Genomic DNA, 25582 nt, shown 5'->3' on the forward strand with positions numbered 1-25582 from the left:
GGACCACCAGAATGTTTCATTAGTGTTGAATTTATTCCAGCCTATGTTTATCTTATAGCCCAAACACATTTGCGGAAAGACAGGGAATTTATCGTCAGATCCCTAAGTGTCTCTTTCCCCCAGTTAGACAAAAATACTAGAGAACGAGGAGGAAGCCAGAGACCACTGACGTGCAATTCATTCAATTAGACATGTAAACAAATATACACTTTGCACGCACACACAACCAGGGAAAAGCCCATGGTGGAATTTTAAAACATATGCATGTATGTTTTCTTATTCATATATTTTCAGTTATTGTATTTTGCTTGTTCGGAGTTCACAAAATACAAACCTGAACTGAAATGAACAATCATTTGTGTTCAAATGAGTAATTACCTGTAAATGATTCACTTTATTTAGTACACAGTGTACATACAAAAAGGCCAGTACTTTTCTGAGGGAATGCATTAATGACGTTATCTATAATTCCGTATCACCAAATCTCTTTTTATGAAACCAACTCCTAGTCTGCCTGCCCACCTGCACTCTTCCCCACCTGTGGTACTTCAATATATCACTCATTATAGTGGTTCGGAATTAGCAAGAATATTCTTTACCTCTTATCCCATATGTTCATCTTCAACACCCTCCTCTCTCATTGGCTCGTTAAAAGTCATGTGTAGCCGTGCTTAAGCAGTGTGATGCACCTACACCGACGATCCTACATGAAACATCTGCCACTTGACTGATTCCTGAATCAAATCAGCCATAGCAAGAGAATGAGCTGGGGCTTTTAAAAGAGCCATTTTGTCCTAATACATGGCCCATTACCAAACGGCCAATCATCAAATGAACCCTGCCTCCAGAAGAGAAACCTGGCAGGGACCTCGTGAATAGTGCCACAGCGCTCTCTCTGCTTTCTCCCCGTCTCCACACACTCGGCATGTCCGCTATGGCACCACTGTGTTTACCTCTGGGGTATACAGACAGACGTAGGCCAGCCGGACAGGCAGAGCTTCAGGCCATAGTTGCCAACCTGGGTGAGAACAGGAGACCCAGGCTGCTGCCTCACAGAATATGGAGGGGTCTTCCTACATAATATGTTGTAAACATTCCCTTGGGGAAAATAAAGTTGTAACATTTCTAAGATAGAAGATTAAAATAGGCTTGGGCTTCGTTTTAAGAAATGACAAGTGAAATAAAGAGCTACCATTACAGGGGAGTATTCCCTGTTGTTACTGTATGGATATAATATGTGATCGTGGTTGCATTTGTCTTCTCTCACAGAGACCCAAGTGTAGCCATAAACTCAGTGGTGGACAGACACACATTATCCTGGTCACTAAGGTCCACTGTGGAAAAGAATACAAATATAAACACACTGTCTAACACACACACACACATTCAAAAAACACAAAACGATATGTTTTTTTTACAGGACACAAAAAATAAACACTTATCCCAAGCCTTTAATTATAATGAACTGTGGTGAGCCTGATTACTTAATAATATGGTGATGAACACAACTATCAATCAAACCGCCTGACAGCCCTTAGAATTCAGGAGAGACTGTCCAAAATAAGAGCTGCTGACTCTCTCATTGTGGCCGTGTGTGTGTGTGTGTGTGTGTGTGTGTGTGTGTGTGTGTGTGTGTGTGTGTGTGTGTGTGTGTGTGTGTGTGTGTGTGTGTGTGTGTGTGTGTGTGTGTGTGTGTGTGTGTGTGTGTGTGTGTGTGTGTGTGTGTGTGTGTGTGTGTGTGTGTGTGTGTGTGTGTGTGTGTGTGTGTGTGTGTGTGTGTGTGTGTGTCTTGTGGAGACACTGGTCAGTGATGATGTTCTCCTCTCCAATATAAGGATGAAAGAAAGTAACGGAGGATGGATTGTCAGCTCGGAGCACATATTTATTTACAGAGTAAAACTAACAGGGGCACTTGCTCAAAAACAACAATTGTGCAATCACACAAGCCCACGGTGTGGAAGGCTACAGCATAATGGTAGGCCAGGACATTGTATTTTAATCACAGGCGTTGGCCACAGTTCCATACTCATTCCAGTTTCAACAGCTTCAAGAGCTCAATGTAAGTTCAAGATTTTTAAAAACGATGTATTTGGGAGTGAAGATTTCTCCTTCAAAGTGTATTACAAGGGATCTTCCAGATATAATCTATATCTTGGAGTCGGAAATATATTGCAATAAATTATTATTAAACAGAAAAATCACATACACATAATTTATGATTGTTGCATGAGAAAGGAAAATACTACATCTCTCCAAATTTCATTGGGCATAACAAAAAAACAAAATGACTGCAACACACAACAGAGAATTAGGACAAAAATAATACATGTTTGGTCTATTAGCAACATATTACACAGTGATAGCAAAAAATAAGTTGTATCCACATACTGCAGTACACGGATCATTTCACTCAATGAGTTGGGGTACGAATCAGACTTCAATTACAGAATTACACTATTAATCTCATACCTTATGTTTTCATACAGTACGCTATATTGTAGACTTACTCCCTGTTTTGGCTGATCTGTAGCTAGTCTCCCTACAGTATTGAATAGGTTAAATAAACCCAGTGTAACGATACAAGAGGTCAGTCACAGTGAGATGAATCAGGGCTCTGCTCTAATACTGCTGCTATTCTCTCTCACTTTGACACTTTTAGAAGACCGTGCCTTATTTCCTTCCTTGCGTGACTCCAGAAGGTAAACACTGCTGGAGTGACTCATTACAATTCCTCACGTTGATGACCTGATACAAACACAGGCCGGGGTCAGGGGTCAACTAGGAGGATTATGAGACGTTACAAGGTACAGTAAGCCCCCCCCCCCGTTCTGCGTTCTGGGCTCTGACACCCTCTGTTCTTCAAGGAATTCACAGCTTCCTGTGGCCAAACCCACACGCCTGCCCACTCCAGCCTACAGAGATAGAGAGAGAAAAACAGAACGTTGGGAAAAAATTGACATTTGGGGTGATGGATCACCCTCTTCGCCAGGCCACTCTTCGGCGAAACGGAAAGAATGCTGTCCTGATGAGCGTGTATCTCTTTTCTGCCCAGAGCCTGACGAGAGGGAGGGAGCAGCCGGAGGCGAGGTGGGGCGTCTCTGGGCTCGGGTTGAACCGTCTGCGTGGCGTAAATGAGCTTCATCCTGTTTCATGTAGTGGTGAATTGATTTACGAGTAGTGAAAAGCCTGTTTACCACCACCTGCCAAGTTGCCATTTCGGGCGATTGGCTCTTTTGTAAAAAGGGATCTGGGAGACAGGCCTGATCAGCACTTTGCCCTCTGCTAAGCCCAGTGTTAGAGGGAGAGGAGGTGGAGATGGTAGTGGAGGGGGTTGTAATGTTGGTGGGGGGGGGGGGTGATATGCTGCTGTTAGCAACTTCCCTTCAAAGGCCCCTATCTGAAAAAGGGCCAAACACAATCTAGCATCAATCTCTGTGCTGTCACCCTGCACTCTGCTGCCTTTCCAGCACCATTGTTATAGAGCAGACCAACGGAAAGAGGCCGGGAGCAGGTGGAAATAAAAAGCCCTTTGACGACTGGAGGGGAAAGATTCCTCCTGAGATCCTCACGACATTTACACAAGCCCCAGGGAGCAGGGACTGGCTGTCCACGCCAGTCTGGATACACACACACCGATTCATAGGTCTGGACAAACACACACACACACACCGACAGATATACTGTACTGTCCCAATTTCAGCCGCAAAACCTGTCTGCTTCACACTTTTCAACACCGGCTGATCTACTGCTCTCAACCAAAGCATTCATCACTGTTACCGTTGCAGGGTGTTGCAAAGTATCACGTGTTACTAAGCAAAGTTATATTTCAGACCTTCAGTTAACTGGATGTACTCAGAATCATTCTGACATGCCTGTGCTGTGCCAAAATATTCACCACATTGTCTTTGCTGTGGTGAGAGGGAACAGTCTTTTAGAATGTATGTAGGATACCCCACACTGCTGCACAGATTCTTGCAGGTCTTTCAGTAGCAGTGGTCTAAGAGCTCCCAGTCTTCCACGTGGTCTCAGTGACCTCTCTGGAGACCTTGACAGTATATACTGTTTATTCCTCACAGATAGTGGAAGGCACTTTGTTGTGGGCAGAAATGAGAGACTGTGAAGTCCTCTTCATGAAAGTCGTGGTATAACACTCATCCAAACCCAGCCAGCCAGTCCAGACTGCATTACTTCACTCAGGGGAAATTAAAGATGTGCGTTTTAGCAGAATGTGTCTCTCCCCCTGACTCCCTTTTTCTGACTCCAACTTCATCCCTCTCTCATCCCAATGCATCCCTCTCACCTCACCTCTCTGTCTTTCTTGCGTATCCCCCTCTCTTCTGTTCCAGCTTCACCCTCCTCTCCCCTACCGCATCCTTCTCCTCCAATCGGGATCATGGGCTCAGGTCTGGCGGGATCCCCGTCACATGATGCCAGTGAAGTGTGATGCTTCGCTGGGACCCCCCTCTGTTCAGGAAATGCTCTTGGCCTTTTTCCCCACCCTAGCCTTCCGCTGTGTTACCATTCCAAAGCATTCCTGACTGATTCCGACCACTGCTGGGCCATGGGTTCCCACAGACAAGGAGGATCTGCTCCCCAACTCAAACAGTGGAGTGGAGGCAGGGGTATCATGTTGTGGGCTGCCAAGCCCGTTTATGGTAGAATAGAGAGGCCTAAGCTCCACAATAGGCAATTACCATCCCCACTTAGCCCACACCCCACAAACCACCTCCCCATAGTTTCAATTTGTGGTTTGTATGTAGGTGGGTTCTGCTCTCTGGGCGGATTAAATATAGCCGGGGACCATTTCAGAGGAAAACCGTAAGGGACTGACTTGGATTCGGGACTTGCATTGCAGAACGACGTCTCCTATTGTTGTGTACTGTTTGGGAATTCTTAATAGCTTTTTCCGAAGCGGCTCACCACAGGAAAATCCCCCTTCAGAGTGGGAGAGAGAGAGATGGTGGGCTGTGAGTAAACACGCATATAAACACGCATCATATAAATCTGAGTACGCTCCAATCAAAGTCCCATCAGCAACTATCAAAGCCTCTGTAACTAACCTGTAACCAGAGCTGGCTGTGGCCTGACTTCCCTCCCTCTCTCTGTTATGTCCTACTCTGACCATTTCTTCTGGTTGAGTTCTCCCTGCTGATATATTCCCTGGCATCTGTAACAAACTGCCCTGGACTGGCCCTGTGTTGTGTGTGAGGCTGAGGGAAGGGAGACACCGAAGGAGGTTGCACACACAGTGACATTACCCATTCACTCTCTGCCCTGTGTGGGGCAGGCTGGGAGGCCTCCAGCAGCAATATAGTATAGAGCAGAGTAGAAGCATGCAGTGTAGACCAGTGCAGGACTAAGCAGGGCGGTGGTGAGAGGGGGAAATTGTCATCTCATAGCGGTTTCTCTGGTATTCCGCTGGAGGAGAGATTACAGCCATACTCAAATCTTTTCGATCCGTACCTCTCAATTATCATTAGCACTGTCTGACAGACGCAATCCCCCGTGGAGGTCTGGTTGTCATAGGAACTGTTGCCATCACTGGAAAACCCTCTCTCTCATCCATCACAGAGGGCTGAAATGGGAAAAATAAGAGTTGTGTTGGTTATATGAGCAAACTTTCATTAAACTGTACATGATACATATATGATAAGAAACAGGGTTGTGAATTATTAAAAGAAACAATAACATGACCATATGAGAAAAAAATAAAAGGAACACCTGATCATTGAGTCGGTCTATTGAAATTCAATCCATATTTCAAATGTACTGAAATTCCATTTAATTTCAAACTTTTATCAGGAGTTAGGTTGCATAATTTGCTTTCATTTAAATAAACTAGTACAGGACAAGGGACGCTTGATAAATCCCAGTGTCGTTTCATACAGTCGAACTGTTCTGTGGCTCATCAAAGACATTAAAGAAAGGTGTGTATTACATTAGCTTGAGGGCTATTGAGGATTATTATCATTTAGTTCAATGATTATGTGCTTTTAGACTGATTTTAAATGACCAAAATGGTCTTTTATGGTGGATGAGTCCGAAGAGATGCAGCTCTGGTAGAAAACATGGGCATCAATAGGGGGTTATAGCTGAGAGGTAATCAGACATTAGGCAGCACTCTGGTTTGGTTCAGCGCTATTTAGCTCTAGGAATGGCACACTAAGTTAATAATAGTGTGCAGAAAATAATAAATGGCTTGTCAGATGTCTCACTGTTAAACGTTCTCGATTAAAGCATGCAGCTACTGTCCTGACTTGGCAATATTGTAAGGAAGACATAAGTAGAAAATAAACATTTGAAAAAATATATATGAAAACGTTAAACATCAATAAGTACTAATGTCTTTTAATTACTTAGGCGACTATAGCAGGTATAGTTTACAGATCGAGAAACTGGAGATAAACAAGAGTTGACAAAAGCACTTGAAAATAAGTGCAATGATATACAAAACCCTGCCACAATGGGGGAAAATCCACAATCAAAAAATTGAGACGTTTCTGGTGTTTTTCTTTATCATAATGAGCTTCAAAAAGTCTCAAATTAAAAAAGAATAAGGACTAAAAGAATAAGGACTAAATTGTTGTTTTTAGTGACCATCTCCTTCCTTATGACGATTACATATTTGTTGTTTGTCTCCTTTTGTCCTATAAACATGCTGTCTGTCAGTGGCTAAAACGTCAATCGCAGATATTTGACATGTTGGAACATTTTCCTTCTCGCAATGACCACATTTGGACAGTTTTGAGTTTGTAAAACTTCTGGAACTGACAAATCTTCAACACTCGTGTCCTTCAGTCATGTCGAATAATGTTGTGGTAGTGTAAGCCGAGTTTGTGTGATCACAAAATAAGCCAGAAGGAATTTTACATATGCCTCTATTCATATTTCTATTCCCTTGAAAGCCGAATTTCCCTCTGAAAATACGGCTGTCAAAAATGATTCAAAGTTCAGAGAACATGAGGACTATGTTACGAATAAAATACGCAGTTGAATCCTATTGAGAGGAATAAGTGGAGCGGTTTACGGATTGACAATACCTCAGGGACAGTTGGGTGAGGGTTGTTGTTTGGTTGGCGCGCCAAACTTTCCTGGGAAGCCCGGGGTTCTCACACAGCACCATCGCTGCGCGCACAAAATGACTCATCTCGTGTATTTGGGGTTTGCGGGTTCTCTATATTTAAGGATAACAATACAGAGTTTACTGTAACTTAACGAGCATAAAAACGAAATAAATTGCCAGTCTTAAATGAACCAAAACATTACGGATCTAAACAAACTGTTCACTGAGTTCCAGGGGCTATTTAAAGAACGCATAGGGTGGCATAACTTCATGTAGCCTATTTTTAAAAATGTAAGAGTTCTTGTTTTGGTTTTAGTTTCTGGGTGATAATTAATCGAAAGCCAGTTAATATTCTCTCTCATATTGATAATCATACGAATAGGCCTACCTAACTCACTCACAATAATCATAGGCTATAAACAAATACAGTTAACATGATTAGCTATTAATGTCGTGCAGAACAAACAAAATGTCAAACAGCTATAAAAATAAAAATAAATGTTTTTTTTTTTTTAAGATGATGAACTTTTCATTATCATGCAGGTTAACCTGCATTGAATGGGAATCATTTTTTTGTTTGATAAAATGTAATATGACAATGCATATTTAATTATTGCATTATAAATAGTTAGTTATCCAAGAGACACTTCAGGTGAATGCAGCTGAAACTGCGAAATATACCTTGATAAGGGAAATGTCAGCACTGAACAGCGCATGACGGCGAATGAGTGTCCAAGGCAAATCCAAAATCCAATGTCTCTCAATCATCAACAACAAATAAACACGCCTACAGAATATAAGGCCTAGAAATATTGAATGAATGTATTTTCCATCTCTCGAATACTGCAGTTTCAATTACATTTTGACTTCTAAAACGGGTCACACATTCTCCGTTTCATGCGTCTGATCACAAAAACAATCAGTTGCATTTACTGATCAGTTAACTAAAGGTCCATTATCACAAGTTAATTATAATTCATGTCAGTAGCCTCAGTCAATAGTTCAAATAAATGGACAAACAGAACTTTCATATAAATCTGTAAATGCAAGATTTTTCAATATGAGAATTTGCCCTGACACCGAACACATAACACATTGCATCATGAAATTAATGTTTTTGTTCAAGACATGAATGATCAATGGACATGTCACACGCTGTAGTAGGCCACCATGGAGAATCCTCGTCTTGGACTCTTTTTGCCTGTTAAGTCTTCTAAACAAAGAGATGGAGAGCAAGGCGAGGTTATAGGAATATGACTGAAGTGTGTCAGATACGGGATGAATATGTGCCCAATTGAACTGAAAGGGTCTGTTGTGTGCCATGTGCTCATTGGTTCCCTATTTCTAATCAGAAAAAAAAGTGTAGGGCCTTCTATCAACCAATCCCCATCTGCATGAACCAGTAACATCTTACACATAAAATAGGTCCTGCTCATAGGCTAAATGGCAAGCGTATGGATATCTGAATACCTTTATCACCGACACTTCACTAAGAAGATAACGCTATGGAATTAACAGAAGGCTGAAATGGCCTGAAACATCCCACTGGCCACACCACGTTATTTCAAAGTGGAAATGTGGGTAATTTATCGTTGAGATGTTGATCAATGAGATTTCAACTGTTATTCGCCCACTCAAAAAGACAGCCAGAAGTTTGTTGATTTCTCAATGTGTTATCACTATGCTTTAACCTGTCTAAAAGCACAACCAAATTCTAAACGTCAAAACAAGTTATGATTTTTTATTTAGTTGTCATCTAAATGTCGAGAGTTATAAGGTTATATGTTCAGTAATATGTCTCAGATATAGATAATTGGCTTTAAAGTTCTGAAACCTCGTTGGTTTGAATGGTGTAAGCAATATTTTTTTCATCTAGTATTCTTTTGAACTTAACAACGTGCATTGGGGATATTTAAAGTACTATATAGTTAGAGAACATTGAACAGAACAAGGCTATGACAATCACTACATTTAGACAAAAATGCAGATAGAACCTTGTCGTTCCAAGCTCTCCATGTGTAATCATTGCACTTTCAACCATTTAAAAGCACAACAGTTCAAATGGGAATACAATGTCATTTTTGTATTTATACAACTGCTTAAATCATTATCATTGTGCTTCATCTAATAGCACAATCGAATGACCTGGATTGTATTTGAGATTACATTAAAAGTGCATAGTGCAAGTGATCAATGCGGTTTGAGATTTCGCACAGATATTTATATTGTGAAGTTCTCCACAGACCAGGGATCGTTTCATGCTATGAACATGCTATGAACATGCTACGAACATGCTATGAACATGCTATGAACATGCACGCTTTCTATGATTCCATAATAAGGACTTTTAGAGTTACAGTAACCTCAAAATGTGGCCATGGATGTGTTACCCATTTTAAGGTTGAATCATTTTTTTTTAATTAGTTTGTAAGATGGCCTTCATTTTAGGCTATTGACTATCTTACACAAGTCATTTTGAATTGTATTAGGTTGGCAAGCAACCAAATATCAACATTTATAGGAGACATATATAATGCTGGGATAGCTTCAATTGAGACACTGGCTCAATCATATTCTTTCACTTTTATTTCAGTTGAGATGTGAATTCAACATATTTGTTAAGTTAATATACTATTTACTGTATTGCAAAAGTGATGTTGAATTGTGTTTGGTTGTCAACACAACCAAATAACATTTGAAGGAGATGTATATTTTGTGCCACTGACTAATTCCAGTTTGTCTACAAATTAATCATTTATATGTTGGATTCATGTCTCCATCTCTACCAAAAATCTAAGTAAAAAAATATAACTAAATCAAATCAAACTTTAAATGCACTTTAAAACAGTTTGATGTGATTGAATCCTATTCCTAAACTTAGAGTTTTGGTTGAAATGGAGAGGTGAATCCAACATATTCATTATTAACTTGAAGATTCAATTTGACATCAACTAAAGTCTTAAATCCTAGGCCTATTTATTGTCTATTTTTGTGTTGAATTGAAACAATAGCTATTAATGACTTCACAAATGCAATATAGGCCTAAATAGTTTCATTGATGATCTATGATTTATAGAGTATGGTTACATTTCATTTGCACTAATTACATCTCAGAAGGACTTCAATAGCAACAGTTTATATATTTAGTTAAGATATCTCTCAATAGCCATTCTCACTATAGCACATTGGTAGTAGTCAGTGGAAAATATCAAAGCTAAGCTGGGCTTGGTTAAAACACTGGATGGGAGATCTAATAGATCGCTGTAGACAGATCATCTCTCCTGTAGGAGGCGCTACTCTAATAGATCGCTGTAGACAGATCATCTCTCCTGTAGGAGGTGCTGCTCTAATAGATCGCTGTAGACAGATCATCTCTCCTGTAGGAGGCGCTGCTCTAATAGATCGCTGTAGACAGATCATCTCTCCTGTAGGAGGCGCTGCTCTAATAGATCGCTGTAGACAGATCATCTCTCCTGTAGGAGGCGCTGCTCTAATAGATCGCTGTAGACAGATCATCTCTCCTGTAGGAGGCGCTGCTCTAATAGATCGCTGTAGACAGATCATCTCTCCTGTAGGAGGCGCTGCTCTAATAGATCGCTGCTATAATAGACAGATCATCTCTCCTGTAGGAGGTGCTGCTCTAATAGATCGCTGTAGACAGATCATCTCTCCTGTAGGAGGCGCTGCTCTAATAGATCGCTGTAGACAGATCATCTCTCCTGTAGGAGGCGCTGCTCTAATAGATCGCTGTAGACAGATCATCTCTCCTGTAGGAGGTGCTGCTCTAATAGATCGCTGTAGACAGATCATCTCTCCTGTAGGAGGCGCTGCTCTAATAGATCGCTGTAGACAGATCATCTCTCCTGTAGGAGGCGCTGCTCTAATAGATCGCTGTAGACAGATCATCTCTCCTGTAGGAGGTGCTGCTCTAATAGATCGCTGTAGACAGATCATCTCTCCTGTAGGAGGCGCTGCTCTAATAGATCGCTGTAGACAGATCATCTCTCCTGTAGGAGGCGCTGCTCTAATAGATCGCTCTCTCCTGTAGACAGATCATCTCTCCTGTAGGAGGCGCTGCTCTAATAGATCGCTGTAGACAGATCATCTCTCCTGTAGGAGGTGCTGCTCTAATAGATCGCTGTAGACAGATCATCTCTCCTGTAGGAGGTGCTGCTCTAATAGATCGCTGTAGACAGATCATCTCTCCTGTAGGAGGTGCTGCTCTAATAGATCGCTGTAGACAGATCATCTCTCCTGTAGGAGGTGCTGCTCTAATAGATCGCTGTAGACAGATCATCTCTCCTGTAGGAGGTGCTGCTCTAATAGATCGCTGTAGACAGATCATCTCTCCTGTAGGAGGTGCTGCTCTAATAGATCGCTGTAGACAGATCATCTCTCCTGTAGGAGGATGCTGCTCTAATAGATCGCTGTAGACAGATCATCTCTCCTGTAGGAGGTGCTGCTCTAATAGATCGCTGTAGACAGATCATCTCTCCTGTAGGAGGTGCTGCTCTAATAGATCGCTGTAGACAGATCATCTCTCCTGTAGGAGGTGCTGCTCTAATAGATCGCTGTAGACAGATCATCTCTCCTGTAGGAGGTGCTGCTCTAATAGATCGCTGTAGACAGATCATCTCTCCTGTAGGAGGTGCTGCTCTAATAGATCGCTGTAGACAGATCATCTCTCCTGTAGGAGGTGCTGCCCTAATAGATCGCTGTAGACAGATCATCTCTCCTGTAGGAGGTGCTGCCCTAATAGATCGCTGTAGACAGATCATCTCTCCTGTAGGAGGTGCTGCTCTAATAGATCGCTGTAGACAGATCATCTCTCCTGTAGGAGGTGCTGCTCTAATAGATCGCTGTAGACAGATCATCTCTCCTGTAGGAGGTGCTGCTCTAATAGATCGCTGTAGACAGATCATCTCTCCTGTAGGAGGTGCTGCTCTAATAGATCGCTGTAGACAGATCATCTCTCCTGTAGGAGGTGCTGCTCTAATAGATCGCTGTAGACAGATCATCTCTCCTGTAGGAGGTGCTGCCCTAATAGATCGCTGTAGACAGATCATCTCTCCTGTAGGAGGTGCTGCTCTAACCCTAACCCTATTGGTTTCTCTTTTTTTCTGATAGTGGATATAATGGTGAAGATCTGTTGTTGTTCCAAAAGGTACAAATTCAACATAGACTAACCTTGAATAAAATATGTTGACAATTGGTTACCATTATGACAATTATACCACGTTATTGTTATGTTATTGTGTTACTTTTGATTATGTTTTACTTTATTTAGTAAATATTTTCATAACTCTTCTTGAACTGGTTGGTTAAGGGCTTGTAGGTAAGCATTTCACGGTAAGGTCTACACTTGTTGTATTTGGGGCATGTGACAAATAAAGTTAGATTTTTTATTTGATTTGAATTATATGGTTGAAATTTCACTCTCAAATCAACTGTTTATGTTAATGACTTTTTGCAAATCAAATGTATTTTCCAGGTAGAGTCAGTCAATGTCACAATATGTTGAAATAAAGTAGACTCAACCAGTTTGTGTCCAGTGGGATATGGTGAATTCGTTTTCTTCATGGTAGATGTGTGTGCGTCCTGTTGTAGCCTATATACCGTGGGTAGTGTCCTCGGTATCGTGGGACACTGGAGTTACCGCGCCAAAAGGACTCCCCTCTCCCCCGCCTTCACTCACACCCGCGCGCGCCTTGGAGGTCCAGCGGTGAGATCTTGCCAAGTAAATTAAAAAGTCGTAGAACGCGATTCTATAGTGCTGTTGATTGCATGAAAGGGTGGGGCCCCTCAACTGTACTGTTCAGATCAATGTAGAGGCCCAATGAGCGCAATCAGCGGTCTGCTAGCAATCCAGTACTTTCTCATTCACATAAACACCACTTGAACAAAAATATACACGGCCACCTACCGCGCCAGAGAAAGTGATGAGGGGGGTGCACACACCTCGACATTATACTGTTTTCAATTAAAACGACAACGCTAGATGGCCTAAGCGACGCATGAGACTGAGATATCTAGTTTCAGCCCATTGGAAATTGAAATCTGCAGTAATGTATATACTGATGATGTATTGTTCCGAAAATAGCCAAGAGTGTAAAAGGGAATCAACATTGTTTGTAGAATATACTCACGTGTATATTTTATATCGTGCTTTGTCCATGAAAGTAGATAAGAATATTACTGAAAGGACAAATTGTTGTTGATATTACAACGATGTTCTTACATTTGGCTCATAAAACAAAAGGGAAAAAAGATGGATACCTTTGGTGATTTCGTTGTTGGTTTTCAAATGGTACATTAACAAATAGGCTACACATGTGGGCACGGAAAGTGTGAATCAGTATTTTCATTGTAATGTATCAAGATATCTGCACTCGTTCTTGAAAAACGAAATCCTTATAGGCCTTGGCCAAATGATGCATTGTATAATGATTGTTCCCAACACATGCCTTTTAAAACAGACAACACTTTCAATTGTTGAACTGTTTTCCATACAGTGCATTACAGCAACATAATGTGCATGTTATATGTACCCTTCTGGGTGTCCTTCTGTAGCTCAGTTGGTAGAGCATGGCGCTTGTAACGCCAGGGTAGTGGGTTCGTTCCCCGGGACCACCCATACGTAGAATGTATGCACACATGACTGTAAGTCGCTTTGGATAAAAGCGTCTGCTAAATGGCATATATTATTATTATTATTACCCTCCACGTATCCTGCTGGCATTGTCCACTGGATGCTCCTGTGCGTAATTAGGCTACATAACGGCATTGAGCTCATATGTGCAATTTTTTCCTCTCTTTGTTACCATGTTTCTGTTTAACTACTCATTAAGAAATATATCGCATGTAAAAATAGGACAAAAGTATATATACCCATAGGCCTACATATTTGGCAATATGGATAGCCAGGTTTAAAACATGAATTTGCCTTGGCATTCTCACAGGACGCCCTGAGTTATATAACATGCACAATATGTGAATTTTTATAAATACTACAAATATGTGTGTTATTTCGTATAAGATATAATATGTTGGGTTCAGGATTTCAAAATACAATTTTACCAAAGAAGGGCACCTAATGGTAGATGGGTAAAAAAAAACAAGTTGAATGGTGTATTAATACACCCAGTCACTAGAAATATACAGGTGTCCTTCCTAACTCAGTTGCCGGAGAGGTAGGAACCCGCTCAGGGATTTCACCATGAGGCCAAATGGGGATTTTTAAAACAGTTACAGAGTTTAATGTCTGTGACAGGAGAAAACTGAGTATGGATCAACAACATTGTAGCTACTCTACAATACTAACTTAATTGACAGAGTGAAAAAGAGGAAGCCTGTACAGAATAGAAAATCTTCCAAAACATGCATCCTGTTTGCAACAAGGCACTAAAGTAATACTGCAAAACATGTGCTTAACTTTATGTCCGGAATACAGTGTTATGTTCAGGGAAAATACAATACAACACATTACTGAGTACCGCTCTCCATATTTGCCAGCATATTGGTGGCAGAATCATGGTATGGTTGTCATTGTTAAGGACTGGGCAGTTTTTCAGGATAACAAAAGAAACAGAATGGAGCTAAGCACAGGACAATAACCTAAACCACAAGGCCAAATCTACACTAGAGCTGCTTACCAAGAAAGTGAATGTTCCTAAGTGGACAAGTTACAGTTTTGACATAGGGTTTTTCTTTATTTTTACTATTTTCTACATGGTCAAATAATAGTACAATTTTAAACACACCTACTCTTTCAAGGGTTTTTCTTTATTTTACTACTTTTCTATATTGTAGAATAATAGTGAAGACATCAAAACTATGAAATAACACATATGGAATCATGTAGTAACGAATAAAAAATATATTTTATATTTTAGATTCTTCAAAGTAGCCACCTTGATGACAGCTTTGCACACTCTTGGCATTCTCTCAACCAGCTTCATGAGGTAGTCACCTGGAATGCATTTCAATTAACAGATGTGCCTTGTTAAATGTTAAATTGTGTAATTTTGTTCCTTCTTAATATGTTTGAGCCAATCAGTTGTGTTGTGACAAGGTAGGGGTGGTATACACCATCATTACTTTAAAACATGAAGGTCAGTCAATTTGGAACACTTCAAGAACTTTGTGCAGTCGCAAAAACCATCAAGTGCTATGATGAAACTGGCTCTCATGAGGACCGCCACAGGAAAGGAAGACCCAGAGTTACCTCTGCTGCAGAGGATAAATTCACTAGAGTTAACTGCACCTCAGATTGCAGCCCAAATAAATGCTTCACAGAGTTCAAGTAACAGACACATCTCAACATCAACTGTTCAGAGGAGACTGTGTGAATCAGGACTTCATGGTCAAATTGCTGAAAAGAAACCACTACTAGAGGAGAGTGATGGAGTGCTGCATAAGATGACCTGGCCTCCACACTCACCCAACCTCAACCCAATTGAGATGGTTTGGGATGAGTTTGACAGCAGAGTGAAGGAAACGCAGCCAACAAGTGCTCGGAATATGCGGGAACTCCTTCAAGACTGTTGAAAAAGCATTCCAGGTAAAGCTGTTTGAGAGAATGCCAAGAGTGTGCAAAGCTGTCATCAAGGCAAAGGGTGGCTACTTTGAAGAATCTAAAATATATTTGGATTTATTTAACACTTTTTGGGCCTACTACATATGTGTTATTTAATAGTTTGATGTCTTCACTATTACTCTACAATGTAGAAAATAGTTTAAAAAATGAAAAACCCTTGAATGAGTAGGTGTCCAAAATTTTGACTGGTACTGTATATAGATATTTATTTTTACAAATGTTAGAATTTTTCTTCCACTTTGACAGAGTATTTTGCGTAGATCGTTGACAAAAAAAAATTACATCAAAAAAATTACATCAATTTTTATCTAACTTCGTAACAACAAAATGTGGAAAAAGTCAAGGGGTGTGAATAATGACATTTGCATAGTACTTGCATTATGGGCTTTACAATTGGTTATTTTGTGTGATCACGTTGGTTAATTGACCAAGATGCAGGAGCCCATAGCCCAGCCTAGAAATGGGTAAAATAAGAGAAAATACAGAACTGCAAAGCGTAATTGATATTCTGCAGTAAATCATTGAATAATAATATTTAGGCATAGCACAACTACCCCTTAATATTTTTTTTACAACATTATCCTATATTTAGCATCAAAACAAATGCATCTCTTGACTTTTAGAAAATGCTTTACTAAGTAAACAAGCATAATTCAAAATCATGCCCTCAAGGTTCTCTTCTAAAATCCTGAGGCGTACAAAGAAGCGATTTCAAGTGCATCCAGATCCAATGAACTTGCGGCTCTAAGGTGCAGTTATACATTTGATCGATCAATTGTCACAAAGCTCTCCAAACAACTCTGCTGCAGCCTTTTGGTGACCCTCCCCGTCTCCACTCCAACACTGAAGCGGGTAACACACTGATTTCTCAGTGTCGAGACCTTCATTTCAGTTTCTAAACAAGCTCAGGACTAATATTGTTTATCAATTATATATTCCCAAATGGCCTATAAGACTAATTACAACAGTAGTTTGTTAAACGTCTAGTAGCTTATATATATATATATTATTTTTTTTAAATGACCCCTTCATCAATAACAATTAATTTATGTTATGGAGTCTCATTTTCCCATCACCAAGTTTTCTGAATGGTAAGGGCAGCTGCAAAAAAATAAAGTTTAAACAAATCATCTTTATATCTAAAAAAAAATGGGTAAAACAGTATGTGGCATGCTGAGGTTTATCTCTTATAGTATTGTCGAGGAATCACCTCACAGTCACATTAACTAAAGACAGTAGCAGTTCTAATGTATAACTGGGTGAGTCTTGGACAAACTATGATAGGCTATATGATATACATTTAAGTAGGCTAATTCAAGGTTTAGGCTGAATTACAATCTCCCTCGCAGTGAATGCAAGATAGACTCAGAGTGTGTCACCGTACGGTGCACAGCTTCAGCAATATGCCCATCACCGTTGATTGAAATGTCCAGGCACAGAGTGTTGTAGTTGTATAACAAAGGTTGCTAAAATAAAGGCCATGTGTCTAAAACGTGTGATTGGGTGTGTGCATGTACAGAAAAAAAATCCAAACCACCCTCAACAATATAATGCACCATTACGTCCATGTAAAATAAACAAATAAAATATTAAGTTCATGTAAAATAAAAAACAAAGGCGCCTTTGGGTTAGATTTCGTCGATTGGATAACAATAAGACCATTTGGAGAGGCTCTCTGTTGAGACAAAAACGCATACTGCTGGGTTGGCCGAATGATGTGGAATTCCTCTACCTAAGTGGTCGAACATTCCTGAGGATGCAACGCTGTCAAATATTTCATTGGAGGACGTCATGGAAAAAGTACATGAAATAAACTACGAGGGGCAAGTGGGAAGTGGTGACCTTGGATTGCCGTAAAATGCCGACAAACACAATCCTCCAACAGTGACATTACAAGCGTAAATCTATAACATTGGAGTTAACCCATATCTCACGCTTTACAATACTTCCATGTAATCATTAGGCTGCCTAACATGGGTAAGGCGGTAAAGCATGTTATCTAAGAAACATATATTCCATAGAAGTCATATGGCCAATGAAACTTCAGCCAATGTTCTATAATAACTTAATTATCCAATGTACTATGGAAAGAAATCAATAGAATTTAGAGGACACCATAACTCGTTTAAAACCACGCAGTAAAAATAATTTGACTGACGGAAAATAGTCTATAATATCAACTGAGGGTCCAGAGGGACCCTTAATAATTATGCGTAGCTGTCAACAGCTTTTTACTGAGGGGTTTAACAACGCGCCAGTCATCGGCGCGTCCCCCTTCAAAGATCAATGGAGCAACTCGCGTCCCACTGGTTTGGGTAAACATTTAGGGATCAATTAGCCGTGGACATTAGTTTTTCAAAGTGCATGTCAAAGATGAGTGGCGGGGTTAAAGTGTGTGAGAGGGCCATTCGGCGTGGGGACGGGCACGACGTGTTGAAACAAGGCGTGATTCTCGGAATGAAGTCATCAACTGTAATTAAATGCAGGGGGAAAGAGAGGACGCAAGCGCGCCTGCCCCCTCTCTCTCTGCGCGCTGGGTGGTCCGCTCCGCTGATAAATGCGTGGGCCTCATTCCAAGCGATCGCCCGGTGTAGCGACCTGTTAAAACAATACTACTACTTATGTACATTTCTTTACCTAGGTTCCAAACTCAGCCGCAACAGCAAATGCCACCATTGTACCTCTCGCATGCCCTGTGTAGTTGACAGCGGAGATTTTAATATGTTCTTATTTTCCTTTGGCAAAAAAAGTCACGAAGGAACCAAGCCAACAACGGCATTTACGGCGGTTTGTTGGAACACAGGCTGTCCTTCAAATACACGTCGGCCTATACACGCTTCAGAACATCCTCTTACGGTTTAATAAATAGGCCACATCAAAATTACATGATTTTAGTTTCCGAAGTTTGACAAAAAATGAGTAGGCCTACATAGCCTACAATATTCTCCTGTAGACGCATATTTGCAGGAAAACTACATTTAATTGTAGAATATTTTAATTCCAGACTGTTCAAAAATATTAGTCAAGAAAAAACAGTAGCCTGTATAACCTACTTTTATGACACCCAAAATGTATTAAGACATTTAGTATTTACAATTTGCCAAAATGTCTGTAACTGAATTGCGTTAAAATGTGTGCATTAAATACAGGATATCAATAGCATATAAAAAAAATTGTCTAACAACCTGGCAAACCAAAACAGCAGAACCACCACGAGCCAGCCCGGAGAGTGAACCCGCGCATCAGGAGCGCCTGAGTAAGGGTTGAGGGGCTGAGGGCGAGTGCGTTCTCCGGGGAACAATGAACAGTCTGCTGTCAACAGATTTAGTCTATGGACCGGCGGCTCTCCACTACACACATACATATAGCCTACCGGTTCAAGGCTTAAATTAATAGCCAAAAACTGGTTACATTTAGAAGGGTGGATGAAGTGCAATGAAGGCTTGAAGACCTGTAGTAAAAAGTGCTGCTTAAAACAATACATTTTCTAAACGTAGCCTAATTACTTATTTTCTTATTCTAATTTTCTAAATGATAAGCCTGCAAATTATGAGCCTAAGACAGCTCTGTGTTAATAAGGAATGCGCTTCGAACTTTTCAAACAGGAAAATAAAGTAGACCTATGTGCTACATCGCTTAACTTTGTAACTCAGATGATATTTGTTACTATTGTTCTGTGACACTATAGTCTGGTTAGGCTGCCCACCACATTACAATCAAATGACTAATTAGAGCATCATACGGCGTCCAATCTTATTCGCACTTCTAACTGCACAACAGGTCTAGTAAATCTTGATTGGAACTAAATTGAGACGACGGCCCGCAGCCATATCGCTGTCTTGTTTTAACCGACGAACGTTTAAAGTGACTTACCTTGATTCGAGCACCATTCTGAGGGGAGAGAGTTTGGTGGGCGTCGATCTGAAGTCTTCATCCGAGTTTCAGTGCACAGTATTCGGCTAGGCTCAGGGCGCTCTTACCCTCAGTTCTACTGTGTGAACATAATAATTATACATGCTTGAAATCCCTTTCTGCATTTACGTTGAAAAGTCCTATCCATACACAAGGAGCTGTCTAAAACGGACATAATGCATCAGATTGAGTATGAGCTGATCTAGAGAGTCTTTTTGCTTGATTTTTTATTTAAAGAAGGCCAGGGAAAATGTTTACATTTAGCTGTATAAACATCCTGCCCATGTTCCTGTCTATCTTTTAAAGAAATCAGCAGTGTGGTCTTGAATAGAGACATTTTCTTTAAAATACGCGTATTTTAAGCAACATTTTAAATATACTTCACACTTTAATAAGTCAAAGTCGGTGAAATGTGCTATGGTGAGGTTGGCCTGCTGTATCTGACAAGTGGGAAACCAGTTTTATATATCACGGTGGTTGTGCATACAAGCTTACTAAAAACATACATTTTCAAAAAAATGTTTTGAAGAAATATTGTCGTTGCGAAAATAAAGACAACATGTCCCAACGTTGCAAAGTTCAAGCATAGGCCTCTGTAGCCTGTTCTATTAGGCTACCATTTATATTCTGAAAAACATATATTCTAGTTGGCTATGTCCTATATTTGAAAATAAGTCCTGTTTCACGCCATTCATTTGTTTTTTAAATGATATTTTTCTGTTCAATAAAATGTAATTTTGAGTGTTAAGAAAGACCCACTTCTCTGATTCTGAGTTGGAAAAAAACTGCTCCCAGACAAACTAAAGCCAGGCAGATGTGTGTGAGTGGGAGGGGACTGGGCGGGCCCGGTGCACCAATGACGTCCTGATGGTCAAGCGCTCGAGCTAGCAAGGCGCTGATGGCAACGGATAAGTAAAAGGCGATCTCCTCCGGACGCACGAGAACACACCGACTGAAGTTGAAGTAGCTCCCGTCTCTCCCCTATTTCAATTTGGACAATCGCTACGGATTTCAGGGTTCACATTGGCTAAGGAATTTAGGCACCAAAAGGAAGAGCGCAATAACGCACGGTTTACAGAAATTCAGCTTTGCATTTGACCGTGCGTAGTTCCACAGCATCGAGATTATTGGTAACCATCTTAAACTTTTCTTTTATTATTTATACGAAGTTTCTAGTACTACTTCAAAACGAGGACGTGGATATTTTTGTCAAACTTTTTTTTCCATTGCGCTGATAGTCTAACTAATGACGGCAGAGGTCCAGCAGCCCCCAGCGCAGACTCCTGCCCAGAGCAGCCCGATGTCTGCCCCGGAGAAGCCCCACGGACAGACCACTGTGATGGAGACCGCCTCCTCCACCACCAAAACCAAAAAGACCAACGCGGGGATCCGCCGTCCGGAGAAACCCCCCTACTCTTACATTGCGCTGATAGTCATGGCTATCCAGAGCTCTCCCACCAAACGCCTGACGCTTAGTGAAATTTACCAGTTCCTCCAGAGCCGCTTCCCGTTTTTCAGAGGCTCTTACCAAGGATGGAAGAATTCCGTGCGTCACAACTTGTCCCTGAATGAGTGCTTCATAAAGCTGCCCAAGGGGCTCGGGCGGCCCGGGAAGGGCCACTACTGGACTATCGACCCAGCCAGTGAGTTCATGTTCGAGGAGGGATCCTTCCGCAGGAGGCCGCGGGGCTTCAGGCGTAAATGCCAGGCGCTGAAGCCCATGTACAGCATGATGAACGGCCTGGGATTCAACCACCTCCCCGAGTCCTATAATTTCCAGGGGAGCGGCGGGGGCCTGTCCTGTCCGCCCAACGGCTTGTCTCTGGACAGCGGGATTGGGATGATGAATGGACACTTGGCAGGCAACATGGAGGGGATGGGTCTGGCTGGGCACTCCATGTCCCACTTGTCGGCCAACAGTGGACATTCCTACATGGGAAGCTGCACAGGATCCACGGGGGGCGAGTACCCCCACCACGACAATTCAGGCTCGCCCCTCCTCACCAGCGGGGGAGTGATGGAGCCGCATCCCGTCTACTCAAGCTCGGCCTGGGCTCAAGCGCCTTCATCCTCTCTGAATAACGGGGGTTCTTACATCAAGCAGCAGCCACTGTCTCCCTGCAACGCCGGGGCGAACCCGCTGCAGCCCAGTTTACCCACACATTCCCTAGACCAATATAATCTTCATCAGAACGGACACAGTAACACGGATTTGCAAGGTAAACTAACATCGCCAAATGATTACGCATGCCTTTTACAGTCAGTCTAAAGTATGTGCAAAATAAACACTAGGCCTATTCTATAGCTCACTATTTCATTTGAACCAAATCAAAACAGTTTAATTTAAATTACAAACGAGGTGAAGAAAAACATGAAAATATCTCGGCATATAGAGCATTGCTTCGGAGAAAGCAGATACAAACTGATTGCATAGCAATAATGTAAAGGTCCTTAGGCAGCCTTCGCCTACTGCAATCAGTGCAGTGGGCAAAGATATGAACTGAGCACTGGGCATGCTCAGTGCATTTGTTTTCACTTAGGCCTACAACAACTCCATTATGCCACAGTTTTTGGCGGATAATATTGGTTAGAATTGATGGTTCTGTTATCTTGGAAATAAGGAAATGGACGCAAGAAACCATCGTCTAATTATCCAGTGAGTAGGTTAAGTAATTCAGTTTCCTGTCCTCATTTAACTGGCCAAGGAGTGGGACAACTAACAAACAGCAGGTTTAACCCGCTCTCTGTTTTCCTTATACATTCCTGGAGGTGGTTTCAGGAAGCACTCGGACGGCACGTCTTCTGGGACTTGTGTTTAGAATGGTGCCAATCTAGAGACAAAAACAACAAGCGCGAGCCGGAGCCAGCCAACTCAAGTCCCGGAGGCACAGGGTCCTCCGGGATTCGCGTGCGAGCAGGCCACTGTCAATTAGAACTATCCCACCCTCGAGCTCTCCAGACGGTTCTCAGCCTCAACAGTTCTATACCACAGCCCCAATCAGCGGGGTAGACAGACCGGGGCTTTTACAAATTAAATGAAAGATTGTCTACCCAAATTACAATTAATTGTTCCCGAAAGGCAATTTAGGACGAATTTAGCCTCTTCAACAATATTCTGAAAAGATTTAGGTAATACTAGTCCGACATCAATCGATTTGTATATCATAGTATAGTAATATTACAATAATATAGGCTAAATAATACGATGCACAATATTACAATTCACCCTATAAATAACAAATTAGTCCAACATCAAAAAGCTCAGAAGTCACTTTTGAAAATAGGGCTTTTTCCCCCCCTTTTTTTGTATTTTATTTTTTACATTTTCTTTCTATAGACAAAAGGTAAATGTGTTATTATTATTATGGATAATTTAGGGCTATATGAAATCACCCAGTGATTTCCTTGTACCCACAAATAAGTATTTTTAAAACTAAATTGCTACCACCTTTTCTTTAAAATACTGGCCTATATCCTTCTCGACTTATGGTTCTTACTAGCCCATTCAAAAAGACAACCATATTGTTTTTGGCAATTGACAGCAACACATTCACATTGGGTTGGTATGCTATATGGCATAAGGTAAACTAATATATTCTTTACTCTTGTATCTGTATTCTTAGGTATTCCACGGTACCATTCCCAGTCTCCCAGTATGTGTGACCGGAAGGAGTTCGTCTTCTCCTTCAACGCGATGACGTCCTCAACGATGCATTCGCCCAGCAGCAGTTCCTACTATCATCACCAACAGGTCGCCTACCAGGACATCAAGCCCTGCGTCATGTGACAGCCCTTACAGTGAATAACGGACATCACTGACTTGAGCCACTAAAGCCAAAGCGGCTGCAGGGCTGAGACGAGGGAGCAACCCAACCCTTGGAGGTAGGAGAGAAGGCAGGCCCTGGAGCGCGCTGTAAGAGAAGCAACAGTAACGCCAGAGAACCCATAAACTAAACAACTTTTCACACAAAAAAGGGGATTTGGTACAGAGACATAAATACGTGCAAATGCAGATTTAGTTCAACTTCAATGTTTATCTGTCTCAGAAACCAAAAAGGGTGTGTAAATACCACATAACAACCTTGTGGTGTAGGCCTAAGCTGTGGGCTATTTTCAAGAAATGTCTGTGTGCCACACAAGAGGTAAAGCAGAGACCGGTTGACACTCACCTCATGCATCTCAACCCCAGCTGCCGCTTGGTACTATAACTCTGCAGGCGGATGACTACCACTTGAGAATATTTTACAATGTACAATAATGTGTATTATTTTTGTTATGCATTCAAAAGATATACTGTGGGGACAATTTCATTGGTGATTTATCCGGGTTAGGCTACTCGGCTCCATCGAAGTGATAATTATAAATTCCAATAAAAATCTGAGACGTTTGGACTAAGTTTAGGCTACACCATGCATTAAACATTTTTAAATCAACAACAAGACGATCTGAATTAAGGAATGATGAAGGCACTTTTTAAATAGTAAAGCGCAACTTCTTATTTATTCTGTGCATATTTTTAATTGTACACTTATAGCCACAATATTGAAGTATGCTTTATTGGCAATATTTGCCATGACGCGTTATTATTTGTTTTAAAACGGAAATTGAAGATATAGATGTAAGCACTGTTAGTTACATGTCTATTTAGGATAAGTTACATGTCTATTTAGGTGTATATATCCGTGTAGACACCCGTTATTTTTCAGCACTGTATAAATTGTAAATGATGTTATGCTGAGTATTGGCATACTCGAGTGTCTTTAGATTAGTCTGTATATTACTACACACGATTTGTAAAATTAAACGTATTGGCATGCAGTTTGTTTAACTGGCTGAAATACCTATACAATTATTTCTGTTCCAATTATTTTGACACTTGTCGAATGTTCTTTTTTTCCCCCATGATAAAAACAAAACAATTATACATGCAGATACAGTTCAGTCTATTCTACTGTGTGGTGCAACAGGAAGCCTACATATTTTTTGGGGTGTTCTATTTAAGGTGTCTTGAAAATTGAAAATATTCGTCATAACACAGTCCTTAAATTCTGGTCATCAACCAAATGTTTTCATGTGAAAATAGGCCACACACATTTAGGAATTGATTTGGGCTTAGACAAGAATAGGCCTATAGGTGAACACATCATGCATTAGTATATGCTACATCCATAGCCTAATGACGCTCATGTTAAAGGAATTAGCGAAAATTACAATAGCCTATGGTTGGATATAAAATAAGACATATCTGTTGGAGGTCGAAAACTCCTGTCCCATGTATAACTGTGTAATCGGAGTGTATGTTGCAATTAACCCTTAACAAATCAAAGCCAGCAGTTACGGGGGAGGGCGAATTCGCCTCGGATTCGGTTTCAAAGAGGGAGGAAAACGCGTGCCCACCGCGGAGAACCATTTATCCTACTCTTATAAAAGGCACAACGGGCTCGCAGACTACCTTTTCTCAAATACCGCATTCTGGACGGGAGGTTGTTTTTACTGGAATATAGTAGGCTGTAGAAAGTTTAGCCAATGCTAAATGACATTTAAATGGGAGTTTTTATTTTGATGCGTGGGTTGTCTTTTTTCAACCTTGAGATTATGGGCTTATTCTCATTACGTTATCTGGTTTGCAATTTTTATTTTATTTTTAAGTATCAACATACTTGTTGCTGTAGATGCTTGTAGGTCTTGCCTAATTAGCGCTACATTGCATGACATCTGCTGCCCCCCCCCCACAAAAAAAGAAAATACATAGCGAATCACACAAGGCTTAAATCAGTATAAAGACAACTAAAATAATATAGGCCTAAGCACTTATCGTGCATTATAAGACACCCCGGTCTTATTTCCATGTTTGAATCTAAAGGCTGGACTGCAGAAAAGCCGGCCAGGCTTGGAGCGACTGTTCAAAAAATATTAATTTTTACGATCTGAAATGATGCCATTTTTACACGAAAACTTGTCGATTCAATCTTTCAATTTGTTACTTTGGAAATGTCATATTGCACAGAATG

General features: G+C 41.0%; 1 protein-coding gene and 1 long non-coding RNA gene across 2 annotated transcripts; one reads left to right on the top strand and one right to left on the bottom strand.

Moving 5' to 3' along the window:
- Window positions 1–1861: 1861 nt before the first annotated feature.
- On the bottom strand, window positions 1862–20015 carry LOC124033688. Its single transcript, XR_006838435.1, has 3 exons — window positions 19533–20015; window positions 5464–5575; window positions 1862–2912 (listed from the first exon to the last, which is right to left on the bottom strand). It is a non-coding gene; the product is annotated as an uncharacterized LOC124033688 (long non-coding RNA).
- A 465-nt stretch (window positions 20016–20480) lies between these two features.
- Window positions 20481–24393, top strand: LOC124033687 (forkhead box protein F1-like). The gene is made up of 2 exons (XM_046345870.1): window positions 20481–21790; window positions 23195–24393. Exons 1-2 carry the CDS (start codon window positions 20818–20820, stop codon window positions 23356–23358), a joined length of 1137 nt encoding a protein of 378 aa, XP_046201826.1. The 5' UTR covers window positions 20481–20817; the 3' UTR covers window positions 23359–24393.
- Window positions 24394–25582: the final 1189 nt, after the last annotated feature.

Source organism: Oncorhynchus gorbuscha, linkage group LG04 (assembly GCF_021184085.1).
Source record: "Oncorhynchus gorbuscha isolate QuinsamMale2020 ecotype Even-year linkage group LG04, OgorEven_v1.0, whole genome shotgun sequence".
Taxonomy (NCBI): Eukaryota; Metazoa; Chordata; class Actinopteri; order Salmoniformes; family Salmonidae; genus Oncorhynchus; species Oncorhynchus gorbuscha.

Bases quoted from the DNA above. Each gene is read 5' to 3' on its own strand.
- LOC124033687 (XM_046345870.1), top strand. From the start codon at position 20,818: ATGACGGCAGAGGTCCAGCAGCCCCCAGCGCAGACTCCTGCCCAGAGC. The intron at 21,791-23,194 runs GTAAACTAACAT...CTGTATTCTTAG, and splicing joins CAGTAACACGGATTTGCAAG to GTATTCCACGGTACCATTCC.